Source organism: Cydia fagiglandana, chromosome 3, assembly GCF_963556715.1.
Source record: "Cydia fagiglandana chromosome 3, ilCydFagi1.1, whole genome shotgun sequence".
NCBI classification, from domain to species: domain Eukaryota; kingdom Metazoa; phylum Arthropoda; class Insecta; order Lepidoptera; family Tortricidae; genus Cydia; species Cydia fagiglandana.
The window spans coordinates 13,907,952-13,930,279 of NC_085934.1; the positions used below are offsets into that span (position 1 = coordinate 13,907,952).

Below are 22,328 nucleotides of genomic sequence, written 5' to 3' on the forward strand. Positions count from 1 at the left end.
ATTTTGATAACACACGCAGTGCAAGTGTTATTCTAAACGTCAAAACTTCTATGAAATTATGACGTATAAATCACATTTGCACTAGTTGCACTGCGTATGCTATCAAAATCATTGCAGAATTTTCTTGGTCTAACTCTATTCATTCACCAGTCAAGTTAACATGTAGATACAGGGTCATCCAAAAAACCAACCAAAAACGCGAACGCGAAAGTTTTTGTTGACAATATCGCAAGGCCGGGTACCAATCTTCACCTGGGCCTAAAAGTCCGAAGTGCCCCAGTGAGGCAAACTTTCATGTGAAGTCAAAGCCGTGCTTCAGGCTTCAGGATAAGTAGTTGAGCACAGACTCCAACCAATGTCCATTGTATTAAAAAGCGAGACCGCAGGCCGAGCACGGCGCAGCGAGGCCAAAGGCTAAGCTGAAGAAGTAACCAATAGTTAATTGAGATAAAATCACTCATTCGTTCCGAAACAATTAGACAGTGTGCGCGTTATAGTTATTGACAGCCTCTTAAGACTGCGTCGACCGTCCAGTGGCGCCCTCATTAGTGGAATTGTGTTTTATAATAAACCAATTAATTTCTGTACCTAGACATGAATCAGTATAATATGTAGGTATTAATATTGTTGTCCTACTTATTTTTTTCGTAAGTTTCGGCCCGGCCGAAAGGTTCGGCCGTTTTTTGGCCGAAACCGAAACTACAGCCGAAACATGATTTTTTGGCCGAAACTGGCCGAAACCGAAACCGAAACCGAACCTTCGGTCGGACACTACTTAAAATTGATTTTAACATTTTTTTTTCGTAAAACTTTCTTTTTGCAAAGTGTTACTTGTCACTTTTTGACATCTATCAATAAAAATATTTAGACTACGTCCCATAGTAGCAACATTACCATCAAAAAGGCCTTTTACATTATGTAACAACAAAAACTTGTTTATTTTTAAATTAATATTATCTCTAAAACTAGGCGTTTTATAAAAAAAGTTTATAGGACATTTTTGTCTCTAAATATGATCAGGAATACGCTGTTAAAATTATTCGGTTTACTCATGTTACACCGTGTATTTCATTGGACTTTGCAGATTTAAGGACATATTCAAACCTTGCGGATTGAAGAATCCAGTCATCCAAAAAGAGTTCGGCCTTGCTACGAAGCACCAAGTTGAGAACTGTATGTTGCGCTCCAAAAACTCCGTAAACCAGAAACCGAGAGTGGACGACGACCATGAACCTTTCGTCCAGATCGCTGGCACTTTTGCGTCGTAAATGCTGTCTAGGGAATTGCGCAGCGCCTGAGAAAATAGGGTTACTGCGGCTAAGGTGGGTATCAGACAAAATAAGTGTTTAACTTTCAATGTTAAATGACACAGGAACACAAAAGGCTGCGGTATCATGAATGAAAGTATACACATTATATAAGTATACGTACGTGCATATACAGCAATTTAATAGAAATACTAAAAAACAAATAAAGTTTTAAGTCGCTTACGTCTAATATAATGTACCTACCTACAACCATCATACAACCTGCTTTTAACCCCAGGCAAGCCTTAAAATACTTAAGTTTGCTCTTTTTTTTTGATATAATGAAGTCACATATTTTACCTCATTCATAATAATAGTGCCGTCAATAGCCAGAAGTAAATCTTTTAAAGTAGTTCGCACCAAACCAATAACTTTTTGCATTCGGTCGATTTCTTGTCGAAGGAAAATGACCATTGAATTATACTGGCCCATTATCCTTAACCTGTAAAACAAAGTTTTTATCACGAAAACCACATTCAGCATTTTGGATTGTAAAAAAATGGAAAGTTGGAAATAAAGTATGTCAATTATTTTAACACGCTTTGAAAGGCACTCTTTATTATTTTAAAACGGCAGGCAAAGTTACGTTAACTGGCATTAACTTTAAGTAATTATTTTGTATGATAAATATTGAATAGCATTTAAATTAGATAACTACAGCTAGTATTTTCCTACCTTTAGTGTAAAACAAAACTTCACTAAGCAGCAAATTTCGAACTGTAAAATCTTTTTTTTTTTTAGTAAGTATGTATATCTATACATACTAAAATATGGATCGAAAAAAGAAAGTAAAGCCCACTCGAATAAAAACGACACAGGTACCTTTCTTTTACTTGGAAAGGATCGAAATTCGGGGGAATCTTTTCTAGCATTTCTTTGGATTGTCTGTACACTGATGCTTCTCGAGATTCCCCGCCACCGCCAGATGATTCTTTGGGTTGAATAGACAGAATTGTATCCAGGAGAGCCTGAGTCTTGTTCCGTTGGTAACTATAATGATTGCATTCAATAAAATTATACTAAGAAACATGAAGCAAACACTTATAACGTATAAATGCATCAAAATTATAGGTCTAAAAATTAACTTTAAAGCGGTTAACAAAAAAACACAGATGTTCGACTAACGGTAAAGAGCGAATAATAACGACTTTTTTCTCGCACAAGAAATGGACGTAGATATGAATCACGGAACAAAATACACGCCAGCAGAAAATACTCGCTCTTCTCCGCTCGCTTCCCTCCACTGGATGGAAGCCTAAGTCATAATTACGTAATATCAGCGTTTGTATGCAGTCCGTATGCTTGGGGCGGATCAACCGTCTTCATTTTGTCAATCTCCTCGAGGTATTCCGGAATATTCTTAAATTTCATGATTCCATAGCCCTTGTAGAACTGGAAATCTTCAGTGAAGAGTTGGTCGGTGAACCAAACGCGGCAGAATGTAACAAGGAGACGATTGTCGTAGTCGTCAGTCACGCGACCGCCGTATTGCACCGCTGATACCATATACCTAAATATTTAAATAATGGGAGTCTAGTAAGTTACATAATATTATAAGTACATTAATATTAATAATACCACAAATAATATAAAACATAAAGTACAACCATGTAGGTAACACATTTGTTGTAATTGTAACTCCTTAAACTGAAGAATAGCCTGTTAAAAAAATAAGTGGGTGACTCTGATGAGACCTCCATGTTTCATAAAAGGGCCCAGGCCCACTGATTACCAGTCCGCCGGACGGTATCGGCCTGTCAGTTAGGACAAAATTTTGACAGTTCCGAACAATTGACAGGCTACCGTCCGGTGGACTGTTAATCAATGGGCCCCATAAAAGTCATAAACAGAGCTCGGCGGGGGTGAGCTGTTTTCAGAGTTTGCACAACATGGACATGCCTTGTCATTCGAGGGTATATGTGATGTGATGTAATTTACAATAACTAAAGAAATTGTTTTATTTAGGCTGCCTTTCCTCTACGATCTTTACGTCGCCATTAAAATAAATGAATTTTATAGCAAGCTTTTTTAGTAAACGTTTTCAAATAATATGTATATCCATCCATATGCTATTATTAAAGATTATTTGTACACAAGGCACTGTCATTTTAGTTTATTTATAATTAATAAAGTTTTATTTTAATATTTCTTTCTAAGGTGTATCTATATTAATATCTACACTTGACGTAAGTGACGTCAAAATAGCTCACCCCTGCCGAGCTCTGGTCATAAATCACAACTGAGAAGAGTAAACTTTGTATAATAATATTAATAATAACTCCATCAAAGATCATGGTAGCCCAATCAAAAAGTAATCGTTCGTTCTACACTCACCGTATTGTTGTCCAACTAACATATTCGCCTTGTTCCAACCCATCTAAGTGATTCTGAACAAACATGCAAGATGCCAACCAATCCGCCGAATTGAACTCATAAGGTATGTTCCAACCGAGGGGACCGAATTTACGTCTCTCTTGCACTACGGTATGTAAGAACGATATGGTGTAGATTAAGGGCAGATAGTACGGGCTGTCACTGTAGTCGAGGAAATCCTGGCTCATGGAGTCATATGTTCTCATAAGACCGGCCTTGATACCTGTTAGGAGAAATTGAAATAAAATCTTTGTTGGGTATGGTCGAGGAAATTAACACAGAGACCTTGTAATGAATAAGCGTTCTAAGTGATTATACGGATTACACATCAGCAGCGAGAATATTAACACTTAGCATAATGGAATCCTGGGTGAAGATATTTTTATTTATGCAGTAACTCGTAGTTTTTAAACAATGTAACGATATAATCGATAAGTAACGACATAATCGTATTAAAGCAGAGGGCCTACCGCGCACCACGTCCGACGTGTTGCCTCTCTGTCGCAAATATAAATTCGTACATGTGTTTGTGTGGCAGGGAGGCAACACGTCGAACGTGGTTCGCGGTAGACCCTGTGATGCGTCAGCGTCGAGCGTTCACGCTTGGAGCGTGACTTCCGTGGCATTCTCTACGAAACGTACCTGATGGAGGTTCGCAAGTGTATTTAATAGACATTTGCAATAATGTAATCGGAAATTTGGGATGAACTTCAGTGGTTATCCACAATCTGAAATTATGCAATTAATAAATAAATATCATACTGTAAGAAACAGTATTTCACAAACATAATAAGAAAGACAATAACAAAAATAAAAACAATATTTTTACTAAATATTTAATAAGTAATATTTGTTTATGAAATAAATACCTGAAAATCTCATTAACCTTCTCCGGTTCCTTTTCTAACTCGGAAAACTGCTCCATAACTTCTACCATGTATTCCAAGCCCAAATGGCAGTTTTGTAATAAAACCCACATTCCCTGAAATCATACATAAGTGTCATTTAAACATATTGGTCCAGGGGATTGGCACTCGTGGGTGCGGGGCTGCCCGGTAATCGGATACTAAAATTATGATGTACCACCACACCAAAAAGTTTTGTGGTCACTGTTAAACATCAACTTTTGACAAGCAGAGTTAAGTACCACATATTTAATTTACGGAGTCGAAGAGCGCCATCTATATCACCTGTCGAATTCGAAGCACGAATTTATCTTGACTTTACACATCTTATGCAATCAATGAATCTTTGTTTCAAACTAATTTAGTACAAATACCTACATATTTTCAAAAGGACATTATACTCAATGTTTGGTACAACGTAAGCATGAAATAGAATAACGGTCTATCCCAGACTCTTAACATATGAAATTTACTGTAACTGGCATGTACATAAAACAAGTCAAGTTTACCTCCTTTAAGGCGCGTTCTATTAACTTCCTAGCATGAACTTCCTGTCCTTGGCCCATGGATATAGCGGAACAGACGCACTCCATTCGTTTAGCTGTTACCTCAATGTTCGGCGTGGGGTCTGAACCCATGGCCAAGAAGCCAATCAATGGAACCAGGGGTCGGGATTCCAGAACCATGTTCTGAAATTGTCGAACTTCAGTACACCATCAAGTTATTTTTACAAAACCAAATAACCAACATTTCTTACATATCTTCAGAGACTAACAAATTACCATAATCTAGTGTCACTTTTAATTATGGTCTTTATTACATACCTCGTAATTAACAATTACAGCTTCTGAATATCTTTGACCCATTGAAGATACAACATATTTTCTATAATAGGAAAAACATATTATTTGCATTAGTTAGACGAAACATAATTCATTTTATCAATTTATTTATTTTTTATCTTTAGCCTATTAGTGTGTCCCACTGCTGGGTATTAAAGGCCTCCCCTCTTTCCCGTCACTTGTCTCTGTCTAATGCATGCTCCCGCCACTCCACACAGAGTATCGAGGATGTCCCGCCATCTCCGATTGGGTCTTCCTCTGCCCCGAGATCCATTCTGAAAATACCTAATTCTATAAATTAAAAGAATACTTATCTTTTAAAATAAAACTTACAAACTTTGCGCGAGAGTCCTGTCGGGGCTCCAGGACCGCACCACTAACAGCTTTCGGAAAACGTCTAGAGTGTGATACCCATCGGGCAATGTTTCTTCTTCTGGTGCCTCTTTATCGAACCTGAAATACCCACCCGTCACGATATTTAACGCCTTTACTGACACTTGGTAACTTATTTTCTAACCCCCTTCTTCATAAAATATTACGGGCCTGATTTAGTTAAATTATATTTTATCGCTTTCTTACAAATACAAAGTCAAAATGACAGATAAGGACAAACGATTATTAGCTAATTGATGAATAAGAGGATAAGTTGCCAGCAGCTGTTACTAGCTACAGGACAGGATCTTGTCCGCAGAATGAACATGTCATGGGGACTTGCCGAGACTGAGTTGGGTACTACATGTTGACTTACAAGTCGCCAGCCTGTCGGTATTCTACAGGTTGCACTTCGGGGAGTGTGCCCAAGAGCTACACGAGCTTATTCCACCGTCCCCATTCTACCATCGGACTTTTAGACGCACGGCCGGTTTCCACCTTACTTGGTAGATATTCCACCAATTCGCACGAAGCGCTTTGCTTCTACTTTCCTTATGCGCACTGCCAAGGAATGGAATTCCTTGTCGGCGTCTATATTTCCGTGTTCTTATAACCCGGCAACCTTCAAATCAAGAGTGAACAGGCACCTTCTGGGCGAGCTCGCTCCATCGTAGGCCACGTCTACGCCTCGGCTAGTCTGTGGCCATGAGTAAGCCCATTCATAATAAAAAAAAAAGCATCACACACCATCATAATAATCTATCTAGTGATAAATAATGAATAAAAATCCATGGCAAGGATTTTTGACATGTTTGAAAGTTATCATCGGTATCTGGACTAGCCCATTCGGCTACCAGGACCACTTTCTTTAAATATCTATCTACCTAGAAAGAACTGAAGAACGTACAACATAGAAGCTAATAAAAAAGAAATATTAACCAATTTTTCCATCCTTTTTCGTTGTTCGTGATTTGGTTTAATATATTAGTGAATTGACGCAGGCCAGTGAGGTACACTAAATTCAACCATGACATGTCCGTTATCCACTTAAATGGCTTCGGAGGACACGCATTGAGATCCAAAGCGGCGCCACCTATGATAGTATTAAAAATAGTTATTTGTTTTACAAGGGGGCAGAGTTGTTGTTTAACCACTCGTGCTAATATTGATACCCTAGTAAGCGAAAGGTTCCAAAATTGAACCACGAGCATAGCGAGTGGTTCGAAAAATGGAATGGAATAGAATGAGCGTTGCGAGGGTTTCAAAGCACGAGGGTTAAACAAAATTTGCCCCCGAGTGAAACACAAAATTTTTCACCACACCAACCCGACGCCAATATTAAATGTAAAATATCAAACAAAATCAAACCAAATCAAATTCAAATGAATGTTATTAAATATTTATCATCCAAAATCATCATTTCAAAGTCAAGAAAATCCGATATAATGATTAAATACCTTTTATGAGTGTCTGAAATTCGACAAATGATACATATTCTCTTTGCATGTCTATTTTGAGCGTCAACAGCAACGTAAACAAATATTTATGCGTTTCATAAAACCCTCTGGATATATACTTGAAGACGTCAAATGTCTGTAAAACCAATTCGAAATATAAAGTACCCTTTAGATTTGCGGACTCAACCACAAAAGAGATAGGAACAGAAATCAATCTACATACAAAGCGCGCTCGAGCAACGCACACATAGACACTGCTCACGGACACGATATCTCGGACCAGTTGGGACCAGTGCGAGCGCGAGTGCCATCCGCTTGAGACACGCGTCTGTGAACTTTTTTGTGCAATAATGGAGAAACAAAACAAAAAGTAATTATAACTGTACAGTGGACGGTTGTTTAAATTCAACATTAACCGGTGAATTGTCTTTTTTTAAGCTACCAGTGGTTTCAGAGAGAATGCGAATGCGAATTTATTACATTGTACATGAGAATGCCAATTTATTACACTTTAAAATAATCGTGCATTTCGCCAAACTCGAAATCATCGCAAGATATTTTCTGTGGCAAATCTGTAATATAACAATGACATTAAAATGAAAATAGCTATTTGAGTTATTAATGTCATTATTAATTTATATTTCCATTCTTCCCGTTTCAACCTCAACAATAAATCAAACAACTAGATACGAGATACGATACGATGGATACGAGTGCCACTACCACGATAGTTGTTTGTGCATAAGTCATAGTTTGCAACAATCGCAACCCTAGAGCGACCGCCGACCGTAGGTATGAAAAGTAAAGTACATACATGTGATTGACTTCTGTACTTATCTGTTTTGTGACTCAACTTAGTTGAGTACGCAGCAAGCGAATTTCAACTTCCCATACAAACGGAGTTCCGTTCACGTTTTAAAACTACGAGGTGGATTGTAATGAAACTTTACACATACTGACACCAGGTACCTGCATATATTTATGCCTGTAATTAGTTTATATAGTTAGATAGCTCCAGCTTAAAAAACAAACAAAATAAAGCAAAAACAAGTTTTGTATGAAAACCATAAATACGTTGTATTTTTTAACTATGGTATCTAAAGCTACCTACATAAAGTAATTACCTACAGGCATAAATATACCTTATCCTATAGTAAATACAAATCAATATAGCTAGTCGTTTTAAAATGAGAGCGTAACTACGTTTATATGGAGAACCTTGCTTCGGACTCTTTTATCAAATAATCATTGTTTTTTACCAGATAATCAATAATAAACCCAATTCTTCTCTGTGTTATAGGACTGGGCTGCGATCTCTCCATGGATATATCAAATCGTTCTAGAAACTGAGCCAGCGAGGTTTGATACATATTGCAAACAAGAGACATGTTGCATATAAGGAAATACAAGACTGAACCTCGGGTTGCCACTGGCCGGAATTCTTCTCTTGCCAAGTTTATTTTTATCTCAGTCTCTCTTGCTATATCAAGTTTTTCCTTTACCTAAAGACATGTGAAAAAATAATTGCAGGTTAATGTATTGTTTACAAGCTATAAATAGAATCACTGTTCTTTAATACAAATATACATAAATATATTAATAACATGTCAAGCTTTAATAGGATCACAATTAATACTTTCAAAACAGCAACAAACACTTTACATCTCAATGCTATGCAACGATGTACAGTCCGGGACTATAAAAACCGGGACTTTATAATCAAGTTTTTATTATTTTCATGCTAACATTGTAATCTTTGTTATGTATAATAACATTATCAACCGCTGGAACAGTTCAATGTCTACAATATGTAATTTACCTCAGTAGCTGTACTCTTTGTAATATTCAGCACTTGAATTAGCGATACATCTTCAACCAGTGATCCCTGAATAGTAGTCAGTTTGTGCAAGAGGTTTGCCTCTAACTCTTGCATTTTCCTCCTATTCGCAGTCACGTCCTTTATCAACTGCGTACGTTCCGCTTCCATTTCTGCCTTTTCAGTTAAAATCACGCGACCTAGTAGCTGATCCTCCAAACCTGCATACATTAAGTTTATTAAAGCTTTTCTCAGTCTTAATTAACATACCAAACGCTAACTAAGATCCATTGAATCTACAACAAATTTTGTTGTCTACATTCACCCCATACTTATAAATTGAGTTTATAAAATTTTCATAATTATAATCAGTTCTGAAGCCATGTGCGCCTTTTCTAAAACTACATGATGACTCATTTGATATCGCACAAATAAACAAGATCAGGTACCTTGCATGGTTACAGTGAAATCTATAATGGAGGTTCTCGCTGAAACTTCAGGAGTGTAGGCAGGGTTAGGAAGTTTTGTCGTGATGTATATCTTATGGCCAGCTGTCACGTCTATCTCCTTATCTCCTAGTTTTACCTAAATCAAATTATAATTTATTACTAACAAGTAAATATAATACAAAAACCAGACAGTGTATATTGTTGTTATAATAACTTTAACTCGCTATAGATCCTAAACGGTCACTTCAAATGAAAAATGTTCTAAGAAACTTATAGATGATTTAAGAGCCCTATTAAATGATACCCCACTCGACACAAAGTACGTCGATTACGATTTCTTCTTTTTCACAAAATGGCGTCTGATTATCGCCATATTGTTTAGTTTTTACCGTCATGGTAAATAAATTAGTGTGCAATAGGAAAAGCCGGTAAAAGATATTTGAAAATGGAATTTCAACAATCCCTTAAAGAACCAAATCTTATGACAATCAATATCATACAATGTATACTTAAAATAATTATGGTACAAATAGGACACTAATAAACACGCACCTTATACGTAGAACCTATTTTGATGTAATTTTTTTCAAGAATGTTATCTAAAGCTGGATCCAATTCTTCTGCAACATCTTCAATCAACATTGGTCTTCCCTGTGACACGCAATCTTCTACGTGGTTCCTAAAATATTTATATCAAATATTGTTTTGTCTATACGTCATATTAGTTGGCAAGTTTGTATAGGAAAAATGTACAGTACTGTCGACAAATTAGACATTGGACATATAAACTGTGAAAAACCATTACGAAAGTAGAATCTAACGTTAAACGTAACGCACGAATCTGAAAATAAGGGGATCGCGAGGACTAACAGTTAGTGTTTTATAGATGTTGTCAAAAAATATTGAAGCGCCAATAGCTAAAAGGTAGATTTTATTCAAGTTTTATTCAAAGTAAGTAAGTACATCTATCATAATACATAATCACAACATTTGTTATTTTCTCGATTTATAATTCCCTAATTCATCATTTCCGGAACTTCCATAATATAATTATTTTTGGCGCACCTGAAATACTTATGATTAAGCGTCGTGACAATGAGTTCGTTGTATCTCTCCATATTTTTGATCCAGATCTTGCCCTGGGTTTGCGGATCAATCAGTAAAGGAAAGCGCGCGGCCTTTGTGACGATTATGCCATTTTGAATTGATAAATCATCCGTTGGCAGACCGTATAAGTTCCATTCGCCAATCTGTGAAGAAACGCACATTGTACTTAACTCTTAGGGCCCCCCACATCTGGCGTCTTTCGAGCGTCGGCGTCTACAATTCTATGGCCGACGTCGACGCAACGTCGACGCAGCGTCAACGCAACTGCGCAGCGACGTCATTTTCCATAGCGCTGGACCGACGCCGACAGACGCCGACGCTCGAAAGACGCCAGATGTGGGGGGGCCCTAAAAAAGGTAAAGGTAAAAAAATTACTTCAAACCGGTGTATCATGCAAGAGCTTTTAATAAATTGTACAGAAAATGTTACCGTAGCAGTATCCGTGAGTTGTTCCGTAATATTTAAATTAATAGAGACGGGTATTTTTCTTCTAATCAACTCATTCAACCAATTCCTTATTAAAAGTTGTCGGAACTCTTGATTGAACGGACCCGAGTACGACAAAAATCTGTAAATCAAATATGAATTGAATTACCTACATATTTGTTTGTGATTAGGTACCTATATATTTAAATGCCTAATGCCAAAAATGCCAAATGCCGCAAAATTGTTTTGAATTGACATATATCAGTGTTCCCTTCCAGTTTGAAAAATACTAGTGGGCAGTGACAGTGACCCTGCCTATGGAACCGTTGTGTGTTCAGCACATATACTTGTTCTCGAGTCCTAGGTTATCCTTATGTATTTATATATTATATGTATCGTTGTCTGAGTACCCACAACACAAGCTTTCTTGGGCTTACTATGGAGCTTAGTCCAATATTTATGTACTTATTTTTATTATTTATTAACTTCTATTTTTTATGCTGTTTCACCGTATCCCTGTTCATTTTTAACACGATTACTGAAGTAAAATAGCACAAACCCGCATAAGAGAACTATATCCCCAATGAGCCGCTCAATTTCCGACTTGAACAGAGCGGACTGTTCAGTCCACCGGACTCTCTCTCCGCTCAACCCATTGATCAGACAGGTGGCCACATCCATCTTCTCCTGGCATTTGGCAGCGTCGTCCAACACGGCTTGCTTCAATGTCATAGCCTCATCGAATTGCCGCTGGACACCAGCCAACTCACGCTGTATTTTAAAGGGTAGTTTATTTAAATATAGTATAACAAAAAATCATAAACTAAAATTAAAAACTACATAAAGCTAGAACTACAACATAAACTAAAGTTATAAATAAAAAACTGGCTACAACTCTGTGCCTTTGGGCAGGGTGCCAAGAAGGCTGGGTATCACTTTTTAACATTTACATCCACTCCATATTGATATCATAGATACTTTGAGCATTGTAACTGAAGACGCCTTGGCTGTCATTTTCTGTACAAAACAGTCTGCCGATTTTTGCGGAGGAGGGGCACTTCAAATATGTATACGTTATGTACAAATAGCCGTATCAGATAAACATCAGTTCATACAAAAGTTTGCACAACTATGCAAGGTTTTCGGCAGAGGGGTAAGCTTTTAAAGGCGACTCCGGTTATTACTTAAATGCTCTAAGCATAGATAAAATTATGCTTATATGATTAATAGTATTTTATGCAACAGTTTTATAAGAGGGGTCAAAAAATGTGAGTGGCGTGGGTAACAATGTGAGCCGAAGGCGAACATTGTTAATAAATACGCCATGAGCATTTTTTGACTACTTATACAACGTTGCATACAATGCTTTTTCTATGAGTAGGCAATATTAAATAAAATACAAAAAAATATAAACAAAATTTTATTTATGAAAATGTCAATGTAAATTTTGGATAGTAGGTATTACTATATGTATGTAGCTCTTGTCTGCGACAAGCACCCATAATACCAAATATTACTGCAACCTGTAACAAGAAAAAGGAGAATTAAATAATATTCAGTTTCAATGCAAAAATATAAAATGTACATAAATATAGCTCGTTGTACTGTGTACCCTAAAAATGTGTATCAAAAATTTTTATAACATAGGTATACCAACCTTGCTTAAAAGATAGATCTGATCCGGTGCTTCCAATTAGTCTTTGAAAATACACCAAAGACGTTTTCAGAGAATGACGAAGTTTTGTGCTCCAATCTCCACGCCATGCACTTCTCATAAGATTTGTCGTATAGGTGCTGAGATTTAGTACTTAGGCAACAAATTTTCGGTCGTTGCTTGTGCTGCAGCGGATATTTCTTCAGGTGTAGAAACAATGTAGTCCTCTTTGTCCATTTTCAACACTTTTTATGAACGCAAAACAAATAGTAACGCAAAGTACTCAAAGAACAAGAAATTACCGGGAAAGGCGGGAAACGAGAAACAAACGAGTAATGTCTATGGTTATGTTTTTTTTTAAAGCCGTTACACACTACCGCACCGCACAAGGGTCGTGGTGCTGTAGGGTATAAAAGTATTTTTTATTATGTTGGTAGCAATGAACTCAGTACAAATTTGTTTCTTTTTTAATAAAAACCGTATGCATTCAATCGTTTGTCACGTTGGTAGCAATGTACCGGTATGTGCCACCTGCTACCCTGCACTAGCTTACCGTATCGTAATGTCTCTAAAACGATACAAGTGCTTTTTTGGGCAATAGACTATAGACTTTTAAGGAGTATTAATAATGTACGCCCTTATATGTTCGTTCGTGACTATGTAAATGACAGATAAAAGTACCCGAGTAGAAAAATACAATTACAGTTACAGTATACATTTATAGTACAGTAATAGTATACATTTTGATCAGGAAATATTTCATTAAAGTGTGCTATAGGTGTAAGATTGAATAAATAAGTATTATTTTTACACAGTGGGTCAATCTAAATCCAGTCTGAGAACAACAGGCCAATTGGAATGTGCGCCTGATCAAAACGATATCTGAATTATGTCAGTTATATTTTTCGCGTCGAATGACCCCTATAGCAGTTCCTTCAAATCTCTTTTAAGTATGTGGGTTAAATAAATAACAGTGATAATGATAGTACCTCCTTTGCTGCTAACAGAGCCTCTGCGGTATCGAGCTCTTTCTTTGCAGCTTGGTATTTCCCCTGCATTACAGCCAAATTAGCTTTTAAGGGTAAGACGTCTTTGTTCACAGAGTAAAACTGAGCCATGGCAATAGTCCACGAAATTAAACCAGCGACGTTACCGCAAGCAACTTTAGCCGCTTCAAACGTGTACTGACTGAAAAAATCATAGAAAATACATAAAACTAGTTATCGCATAATTAATACCTTTAAGACTGGGTCTCTCGTCGATACCGTACGCTGAGTAGAGCCTCACATTACTTCCTCTGTGAGTGGAAGAAGCTCCGTCTGGGGTCCGCATAACTCGCAACGGTGAGACGGATACAAGTGCAAGCACTGAATAAGACTGTAATTCCATTTTACTCCGGTCCGCTAAGTCCGTGACCTCCGCTCCGGTACCCTTTTTTATTTAAAGCGGTATGTAGCATACGGCGTCTACGGGAGACTAAAGCCCGAGGCTATACAACTAATTAAAAAAACATGACTGACATGTGCATTCTCCCCATCTCACCGTATGCCGGATGACCTGTGGACCTAGCAGGTGTATTACATAACAGCAAACTTCTCCAAAGGGCGTCTACATGTTGGATCCGCATACTCACGCAGGCCTATCATATGATCGGGATGTATATACCCGTGAGTTTATAAGAGATACAAATAATAATAAAATGCAATTCGATGCCCCGATCTCCATGGATAGCTCATTATAGTAAATAAATATCAGTCGAAGCGACAGTCGTTCGATTTTATTATGGTTTTGATTAAAACAGCAACTTACGGGTATTGGAAATATGGTTGCAACAAGTCCACCATTTCAGCATTGATTTCATCTTTAGGGTAAAATTTCAAGTTATTCAAAAATCTTGAATCAGCCATGACCTACACAAATAAAGAATGAGACAGTGGAACTTAATTTGTCACGATGAGGTTTAGGTATGGACAGTTATATCGACCCCTAACTTAACGTAACTTGGACTCCTTCTTGAGAGGCTGGCCAGATATTGCACTAAATAGAGACGAGTGGAGGAAGAGGGGGGAGGCCTTTGCCCAGCAGTGGGACACAGTGGGCTTTGAATAATAATAATAATAATGGTTATATCGGCAATGTTACCTTCAATGATTCACCCCAAGAAGCAGTCAAAAAGTTTTTCTCAGGATCTGGCTTGATAGGATCAATTTTCTTTCTGAAGAGTATAATTACGGCGTCCATAATAAGTGTGATGAGGAACGGTGGTTTGCCCAGTTTTCTTACAGTAGCAATGTCACCAGCATTAATTGTCTGTAAAATAACATTAATATTCCACTGCAATATGGAAATATACCTAACCTAACCTGCATATAGCTCGCAAAGTAGCAAGCGAAAACAGGCCCACCAGGGACCGCCTAGGGGCGTATATGGCGTCAGCCGCGGAAGCTGATAATGCTGATTCAATTCCAACCTATTTATTTATATCACATCAGTGACTTCTATTTCAAATTATTATTATAATAAATTATAACTATAACGGCAATATTTTATGCTGCTAAGAAGTAGAAGGCATTTAAGCAGCATATACATACATGGATTGATGTTGGAGCAAAGCAAACAGTAGCCATGGTCAAAATAGACCACGTCCAAATAATAGATTCTAGGATCTAGGAATTACCAGTAATGCAGCCTCGGCAGCTTCGAGCGCGGGTCGTGCGGCTGCAAGTTTTTCTTCCGCGACGGCAGTCTCTGCTGCTATTACTGCCACGAGCTTCACGGCGCGATCTTTTACTTCCAACACCTCTGCTTTCACTACTTCGGCTGCCGCTTGTGAAACTGCTACGGCTTGTAACACCTACGGCAATCACTCTCAATTAATTATTTGAAAAAAGCTCTATAAGTTCATTCGTCACTGGTGCTATTTAGAAAATGGATTTATCAATCGTCATTACCCATTTCGGAGCATAAGTTTATGGTGAAGACGAAACTTACTATAAATTGCCTGACCACTGGCCGGAATTTTCGTTGTTTTTAATTACTTTTTTAGTATCACATATCCGTTAACTAACTTTTTAATATGATGTGTTCTAAATTGTATCAATATACACGGTGTAACATGAGGAAACCGAATAATTGTAACAGCGCATTCCTGATCATATTTAGAAACAAAAATGTCCAATAAACTTTTTTGAAATTCGCCTAGTTTCAGAGTTAATATTAATTACTTAAAAAAAACAAGTTTTTATTGTTACATACTGTAAAAGGCCTTTTTGATGGTGATGTTGCTGCTATGGGACGTAGTCTAAATATCCTTATTGACAGATGTCAAAAAGTGACAAGTAACACTTTTTGCAAAAAGTAGATTTTACGAAAGAAAAATGTAAAAAACAATTTTAAGTGACAAGTTTACCAATAACATTTTTTTTATGTACAACTACATTCAAGAAAATTAAAAACCAAAACAAAAAAATTTTTTTTGGCGAAATTCATTTAATCTCATTACATTTTTTCCTTCTTTTGACCTTAGAAATGCATGGTTAAAATTATTCAGTTTCCTCATGTTACACCGTGTGTAGTACATATCGAAAGTCGACAAATGAGAAGTCACTATGACAATAAAGTTAATTGAATAGAAGTAACAACTACGTCATATTCATATTTACCTCCTCTGCTTTAGCGGTAGCTTCTTCAATCTCTATACCTTTAAGTTCCAATTCTTTCTTCAGTATATCTACGCTTGCAGCTGCTTCTACCAGTTTGTCGAGACCAGTCGTCATTCTGTAATCAAAATATAATTTGAACAGCTACCTCGAACGAGACTTGAACTCGCGCATCCATACCATTACCAGCCCACCACTCTACCATTTAAGCTAGCGAGGTTCATCAGTTGACAGCGAATAATTCAATCATATTATTTAAAGCGAAAGTTTTAGAACTGACAAATGTTGTCGATTTGGTAAGATAACATTTTCTGAGATTTAGAGATTTGAAATATTAATAAATGTGAAAATGGTTCAAGTAAGAGGTAAAGGAAGGTAATGAATAATTCGAAAGATAGCAAATATTATACTCTGAAATCAAATTCAAATAACAAATCAAATTCCAAAAAAATCTCAAACCTCCTGGCCATTTCTGCGATATTTTCGTGCTTCTCTTTATAAAGCACCTTGTAGCCTTCCAAAAAGGATAAATATGACTTTGGAGTAACGTGTGCCTGTCGCCTAAATCTGTCATAGTACATAACGCACGCCTCTGCCACGTCATCTTGAACCATGCCCATAATCTCAATCAGCATAGTTTTTGTTTCTGGAGCACAGACGACCTGCATTCAAAAGTCGTTTAATTTAATGATAATACTGGGAAAAGTAAGTTTTTCTTATAATCGCTATCAATTGTTAAATTTTTTTAATGTAACATAACCATTATCATCGAATTATTGCCCATTGATTGGCGTCTTTCAAAGTGGTACGGTGCGGCCATTACATTTAATTTCTATTCAACTCCAATTTATAACAGCAACTTCTTCTGACTGATAAAGTGATTACCTATGATACTTGAAATACATATTTTATGACCCTAACTCCACTCACCTACCTATAGTCTGTATCTTTAGGTATTTAAATATGGTTAACCAACCAAATACAAAACCGCCTGGATCTGTCACTTAACTGGCTTAAGGAATCATTTGAGGGTAGATTTTGTTTACTTTTATTTAAATGCCTAAAGATACAGACTATAGGTAGTTAGGTAGGTAGATAGGTGATTAGGTAGGTTTAGGTGCGATCCTATTAGTGTCTGGTTCGTACCTGGTCCAGCGTATAGGTATCGTTGGCTATTCAACGCGGGAACGTTGCTGGTATTTTAGGGACGTATGTGCCACGTACTTACCGGATTAGGATATAGGTTAATAATATATTATTATTGTTTTTTTTGTAATGACCGATTTCCGTTTAGATTTATGTGAATGAGGTGAATGAGCTATCTGTATGATAAGTTGATAACGAAGCCTTCGCTGTGGATCTGAAGGTATGCTTTAATAATTACATATGTTTTCTTTGCCAATAAATCATTTTTGTTTTATGACATAACTAACATGGAACTCTCTCAGGAAATGGTCAGCCACTTCAATAAGCGCTTGTTTTGGCCATTTTTGGAACCAATCCATTACTGATCCAGAAATCAATCCAGGAAACTTCATCGCTCTGCTTCTAAATTTCTCACCCACCTAAAATTAAAAACATTCGTCATTCAAAGCTACAAGAATATAAACTCATAAAGTATGGTTTGGACAAAGATTACAAATTTCACTGCTTACCGGAGAGAAGCACAACACTACATGTAGATTAGCTCTAGATCTCATAATGAAGTATTCATATAACACGTCAGGCACTGGAATCCTTCTTGGTGCATATTTTTTCATGATGGGAGTCAATTCGCTTAACATTTCGTCTGCAATGAATATCAATTCGGAATATTTTTATTTTGTATCTCGATTACCTACTCGATAATGTAGAGAAGAAGTGGCAAGAAGAAGCAATTTTTTTGTATTTTCAGTATAAGGTGGCCAGTTATTAAAGAGTGGCCAGTACTTATATCATTGACAATTTACCCTAGTCAACAGCGGCTCAAGCTGATTGGTGTTCGCGAATTGTAATCAGAGTAGTTTCAAGAGAAATCTCACTCGCGTTTATTGGTGCGCTTGAGGAGCCTATAATGCCACGACTCAAGGTTGTATCAAAACGAGATGAAAGCCTTAACAAATAGTGAAATCATACGATTATGGCATTGACGTATATATCTATGGACTGGCCTTACGGGCACTAAAAATGGTACTAGTTCACCGGTGTTAATCACGAATTCCAGCCAATCGTGCAGTCTAACGCAACTAGTTGCGACCAATAGCGCGCGTGATGCGAACTCATCAACCAATCGCGCGCGTGATGCGAACTCATCAACCAATCGCGTTGTAGCGGTGTCACACCGCTGTACTGGCCCCTGTCATGCCTCATTATTATTGCCCGTAAAGCCAGTCCCTAGATATCTATGTCAATGGATTATGGCCGATGCCGATGCTTGATTTCGCGGCAGTTCATCATGATTGCGCCCTCCGAGATCATAATGCGAGAGTAGGGTTTGATTGTAATTGTATTTTTTGTATTATACTTTTTGAATAATCAATAAGAGGACAAAACTGCTGTTAGGTAGGAGTATGATTTTAATAAATATTATAATATTTATAATTATCAAAGTAATAGTAAGTATTAAAATCTTTACCCATTTCATCCTTAGCAAACAGATTGGCGATTTCTCCTGAGCTCAGAATATTATTAAGGAACTCTAAGAACTGTTCGTCCTTTATATCATTATCAGTAAATATGAAGGAAATGCCCTTTCCTTGTAAACCAGCGACGCGATATAAATATTTAATGTCGTCCATAAAGTTGCTCACGTTGTATGATCTAAAATGATGGAAGTATGATGAAAGGTCTCAGTTGACACACGCTGCAAAACTTAGGAATGCGAAATGTGTATCCATTGAATCCGCAAACCAGAAAGAGGCCTTTTTTATAATTTACGATTAAAATATAATATACCTAGGTAACATACCTGGTTAAAGTTATCTGATAGAATGCAAAATTTGCAATAAAAGAAGCCAATTTTGTCAAACTTTGCTTGCCAGAACCACCAACTCCCACAAGAAGGGCGTTACCTCTAAAAAATATTATTCGATTAAAATAAAACTTTGAATTTGTACATAAACTACAAACTAAGAGAAATAATTAAGCATGAATTGTTTACTGTTACTGGTGATAATGAGAAAATACCTTGGTGTATTTATGATCCTCGAAACTATAAATAAGTGAACCATCGCATCAAGGAAAAACACCAGATCCAAAGAAGATCCTCTAACTTGTTCGTTATATAGATCTTGGAAACTTCCCAACTTCATAAGAACAAATTCCCATCTATAACAACATAGGATAGAAGTAAACAACAATCACGATTTAGAAAAGTCCTAATTACATTGATCAGAAAATAATCTCACTTAATTTTTATCTTTCATGCTAATTTTGAGACCCCTGCGACATACTGAAGTAATGAAATAGTTGCAAAATGTACAAGCTTGTTTAGTTTACAAATAAATTGAAATTGTAACTCATACCAATACCATACATCTACACACATTGGTTCGAAATATACAGAAATGTATACTGTGGGTGCCACACCCACTCCGAATAAAACCATTTACCCGAGGAGAAATAATTATTACGAATTACGACGGCGATTTGGTTATGTCCAATCAAATGTGTAATAACCATTCGTCATTATAGGGCGATTAACAGACAAATAAATGTCCATTAAACTACAAATGAATTGTGACATAGTATTTTCACGGAAACATACGAATGTATTGAGAGTTGACGGAAGTAGCATGACAAATACGAAAATTTCCGGGAATATACGATGACAAAGGATTATGCACTACTTCTGTATCACGTGTATTGCGATGTTGTACCAATCATTAAAATATAATATGTACAATAAAGAAAAGAAACTAACGACGGCAATTCTTCGTAAATTTTGGGCGCTTCAAAAGTGAACTCTTCATCTTCATCCCCAGTGGGATCAAGAGGCTCCCGCAGGAAGTTGACAAAGTATGTCTGTCCTTCGGGAAAGTCGGCTATATATTCTGGCATTTCCCTAGCTGCAGTTTTCCAAAAGTTCTCTACAAACCAGTCTTTATCGTCGAATGTTGTGAATCTGTAATATTAATGTTTCTCTAAGTCTGTGCTATATTAGGTACTCTATTATTTTTTTATAGTTGATGACGATGTAGATGATTCTTTAACATTATTGCTCCATTATACTTGAATAGCAAAATAAATGGGGCGCTGCGTGGTGGACGCTGATCTGCGCGAGCTCCTGGTTGAAAACTGGCGAGAAACGGGATCAGTGGCGAGCAGTCGTGTTGGAGGTCAAGTCACACTTGGGGTCGCTGCGCCAGAGGAGTAAGTAAGTGTAATGTAGGTCTAAAGTAAGAATTCGATTTAAGAGTGTTCACAAATACACGATATTTTGTTTACCTGTCAGAAATTACTCTTAAACACTCGTGGAACCAGAGTTTTAAAGCAGTATTAATACTTTGCAGCTCTTCTCTTTTGATAAAAAGAATGCCTTCCCATATTCGAGACAAATCACGAAGATTGAACACGTAATGGAACTTTGCTGGAGTTGGCAGCATTTTGGCCTAGAATTTTTTTTCATATGACACACAATTATATTAATTTGGAGCAAAATTAAAAAAGCATGCATTTAAGGGTATAATCAACATAAAGTATTACCTTTGTCTGCTGCCAAATTACGCGCGTTACAGGCACTAGCTTTGGCATAAATTCTACAAGCTTCTTGTCGAAGCGAGTCTTGCAGAAATATCCAGCACTGATGGTTTCTGATCATGCAATAAAAGATAATGTTTATAGTGACGGGCAAAATTGATTTAAAGTTTTTAGAAATTGTCTTACCGAATATCTTATCCATCGATACATCGCTTGGTAATGTACAATTGAATACGTTAAATTGTCTCTTTAGTCGAGGAGGGACGTCATTTCGACCGCCACCTGTGAAATATAATTTTACTCAGTTTAGTTTTAATGGATTTTAATTAGCAACAATAGTGCCGACAATCCATCACGCAAAATAGGCGGAATAATGTGATGTTGAGTTGCAGAAACCAAGCCCACGAGAACCTATAATAGATACTAGATAGATAGTTAACCTTTTAGTAATTAAAAATACATAGAAATATCATGCAAACATCAGTTTTTGGCTAAACATTCGTGTTACATGTTTCGTTTCGATTAATATGGCAAACGAAAGTGACATATTTTAAAGCAAATACAACATCAAAGTAAGTAAATTGCGGTATTACCTGGATGAATCATTGCACCGAACATTTGTATATCGGCTATAATTATGAATTCTCCGGGTTTTTCCAATGAATAGAATCCACCACACTCCATCATTTGACGTACTATTTCATTGGTGACCTGTGAATGCAAGAAATAAAGGGTCGTCCAGAAATCATGTGATCGTTTAGGGGGGGTAAGAAAAATATCACGAACGATCACGATGGGGTGGAGGAAGCTAAAAAAGCAAGAATATTACTCAAAAAAATAATCAGATTAAAAATCCGCTCTATTTTATATGCTGCATATTTACTCAATTCCAATTTTGGAATCTTTCGCATACTCGGGTTCAATGTTAGCACGAGCGGTTAAACAACAACTTTGCCCCCTTGTAAAACATATAACTATTTTCTCAAAAATATCTGACAAGTAATACTTATACTTTGCTTGTTAGTTTAGACTTGAAACTTTACCTCTATTACCTACTGTTCTAGTATGATGGAAAGACACTTTTTATAAATGAAAATTATGTATTTTCATTAAAACAGAATTAAATTTACAGAGCGTCATTAACATTAGTAGTTGTTGAGGAAGAAGAGAGTGAGTGGATCGGTGAATGGATAAACTAATAAAAAACATTCGGTCAATTATGGTTGCGTTCAGAAACACCTACCAATCAATGGCTCTTCGGCATTGCACACATCGAAAAATAAC

At 36.8% G+C, this 22,328-nt stretch overlaps 1 protein-coding gene across 1 annotated transcript in view; it reads right to left on the reverse strand.

Annotated features, from left to right (window-relative positions):
• The window catches only part of LOC134680178 (dynein axonemal heavy chain 8), a 68,625-nt gene that overhangs the window by 1,998 nt on the left and 44,299 nt on the right, over positions 1-22,328 (reverse strand). Inside the window, exons 54-88 of the mRNA XM_063539255.1 lie at positions 21,638-21,755; positions 21,231-21,326; positions 21,051-21,157; positions 20,793-20,956; positions 20,269-20,469; positions 19,533-19,673; positions 19,315-19,419; positions 18,982-19,166; positions 18,023-18,156; positions 17,801-17,932; positions 16,827-17,029; positions 16,371-16,485; positions 15,386-15,562; positions 14,851-15,018; positions 14,518-14,618; positions 13,698-13,896; positions 11,614-11,825; positions 11,058-11,196; positions 10,587-10,771; positions 10,074-10,200; positions 9,522-9,657; positions 9,076-9,293; positions 8,516-8,758; positions 7,257-7,392; positions 6,739-6,892; positions 5,761-5,880; positions 5,410-5,470; positions 5,095-5,274; positions 4,550-4,662; positions 4,323-4,408; positions 3,642-3,903; positions 2,578-2,817; positions 2,130-2,297; positions 1,608-1,749; positions 1,105-1,294 (exon numbers count right to left, since the gene is read on the reverse strand). Of these exons, the coding sequence (XP_063395325.1) occupies positions 1,105-1,294; positions 1,608-1,749; positions 2,130-2,297; positions 2,578-2,817; positions 3,642-3,903; positions 4,323-4,408; positions 4,550-4,662; positions 5,095-5,274; positions 5,410-5,470; positions 5,761-5,880; positions 6,739-6,892; positions 7,257-7,392; positions 8,516-8,758; positions 9,076-9,293; positions 9,522-9,657; positions 10,074-10,200; positions 10,587-10,771; positions 11,058-11,196; positions 11,614-11,825; positions 13,698-13,896; positions 14,518-14,618; positions 14,851-15,018; positions 15,386-15,562; positions 16,371-16,485; positions 16,827-17,029; positions 17,801-17,932; positions 18,023-18,156; positions 18,982-19,166; positions 19,315-19,419; positions 19,533-19,673; positions 20,269-20,469; positions 20,793-20,956; positions 21,051-21,157; positions 21,231-21,326; positions 21,638-21,755 (5,458 nt within the window). The remainder of the gene's footprint in view (positions 1-1,104; positions 1,295-1,607; positions 1,750-2,129; positions 2,298-2,577; positions 2,818-3,641; positions 3,904-4,322; positions 4,409-4,549; positions 4,663-5,094; positions 5,275-5,409; positions 5,471-5,760; positions 5,881-6,738; positions 6,893-7,256; positions 7,393-8,515; positions 8,759-9,075; positions 9,294-9,521; positions 9,658-10,073; positions 10,201-10,586; positions 10,772-11,057; positions 11,197-11,613; positions 11,826-13,697; positions 13,897-14,517; positions 14,619-14,850; positions 15,019-15,385; positions 15,563-16,370; positions 16,486-16,826; positions 17,030-17,800; positions 17,933-18,022; positions 18,157-18,981; positions 19,167-19,314; positions 19,420-19,532; positions 19,674-20,268; positions 20,470-20,792; positions 20,957-21,050; positions 21,158-21,230; positions 21,327-21,637; positions 21,756-22,328) is intronic.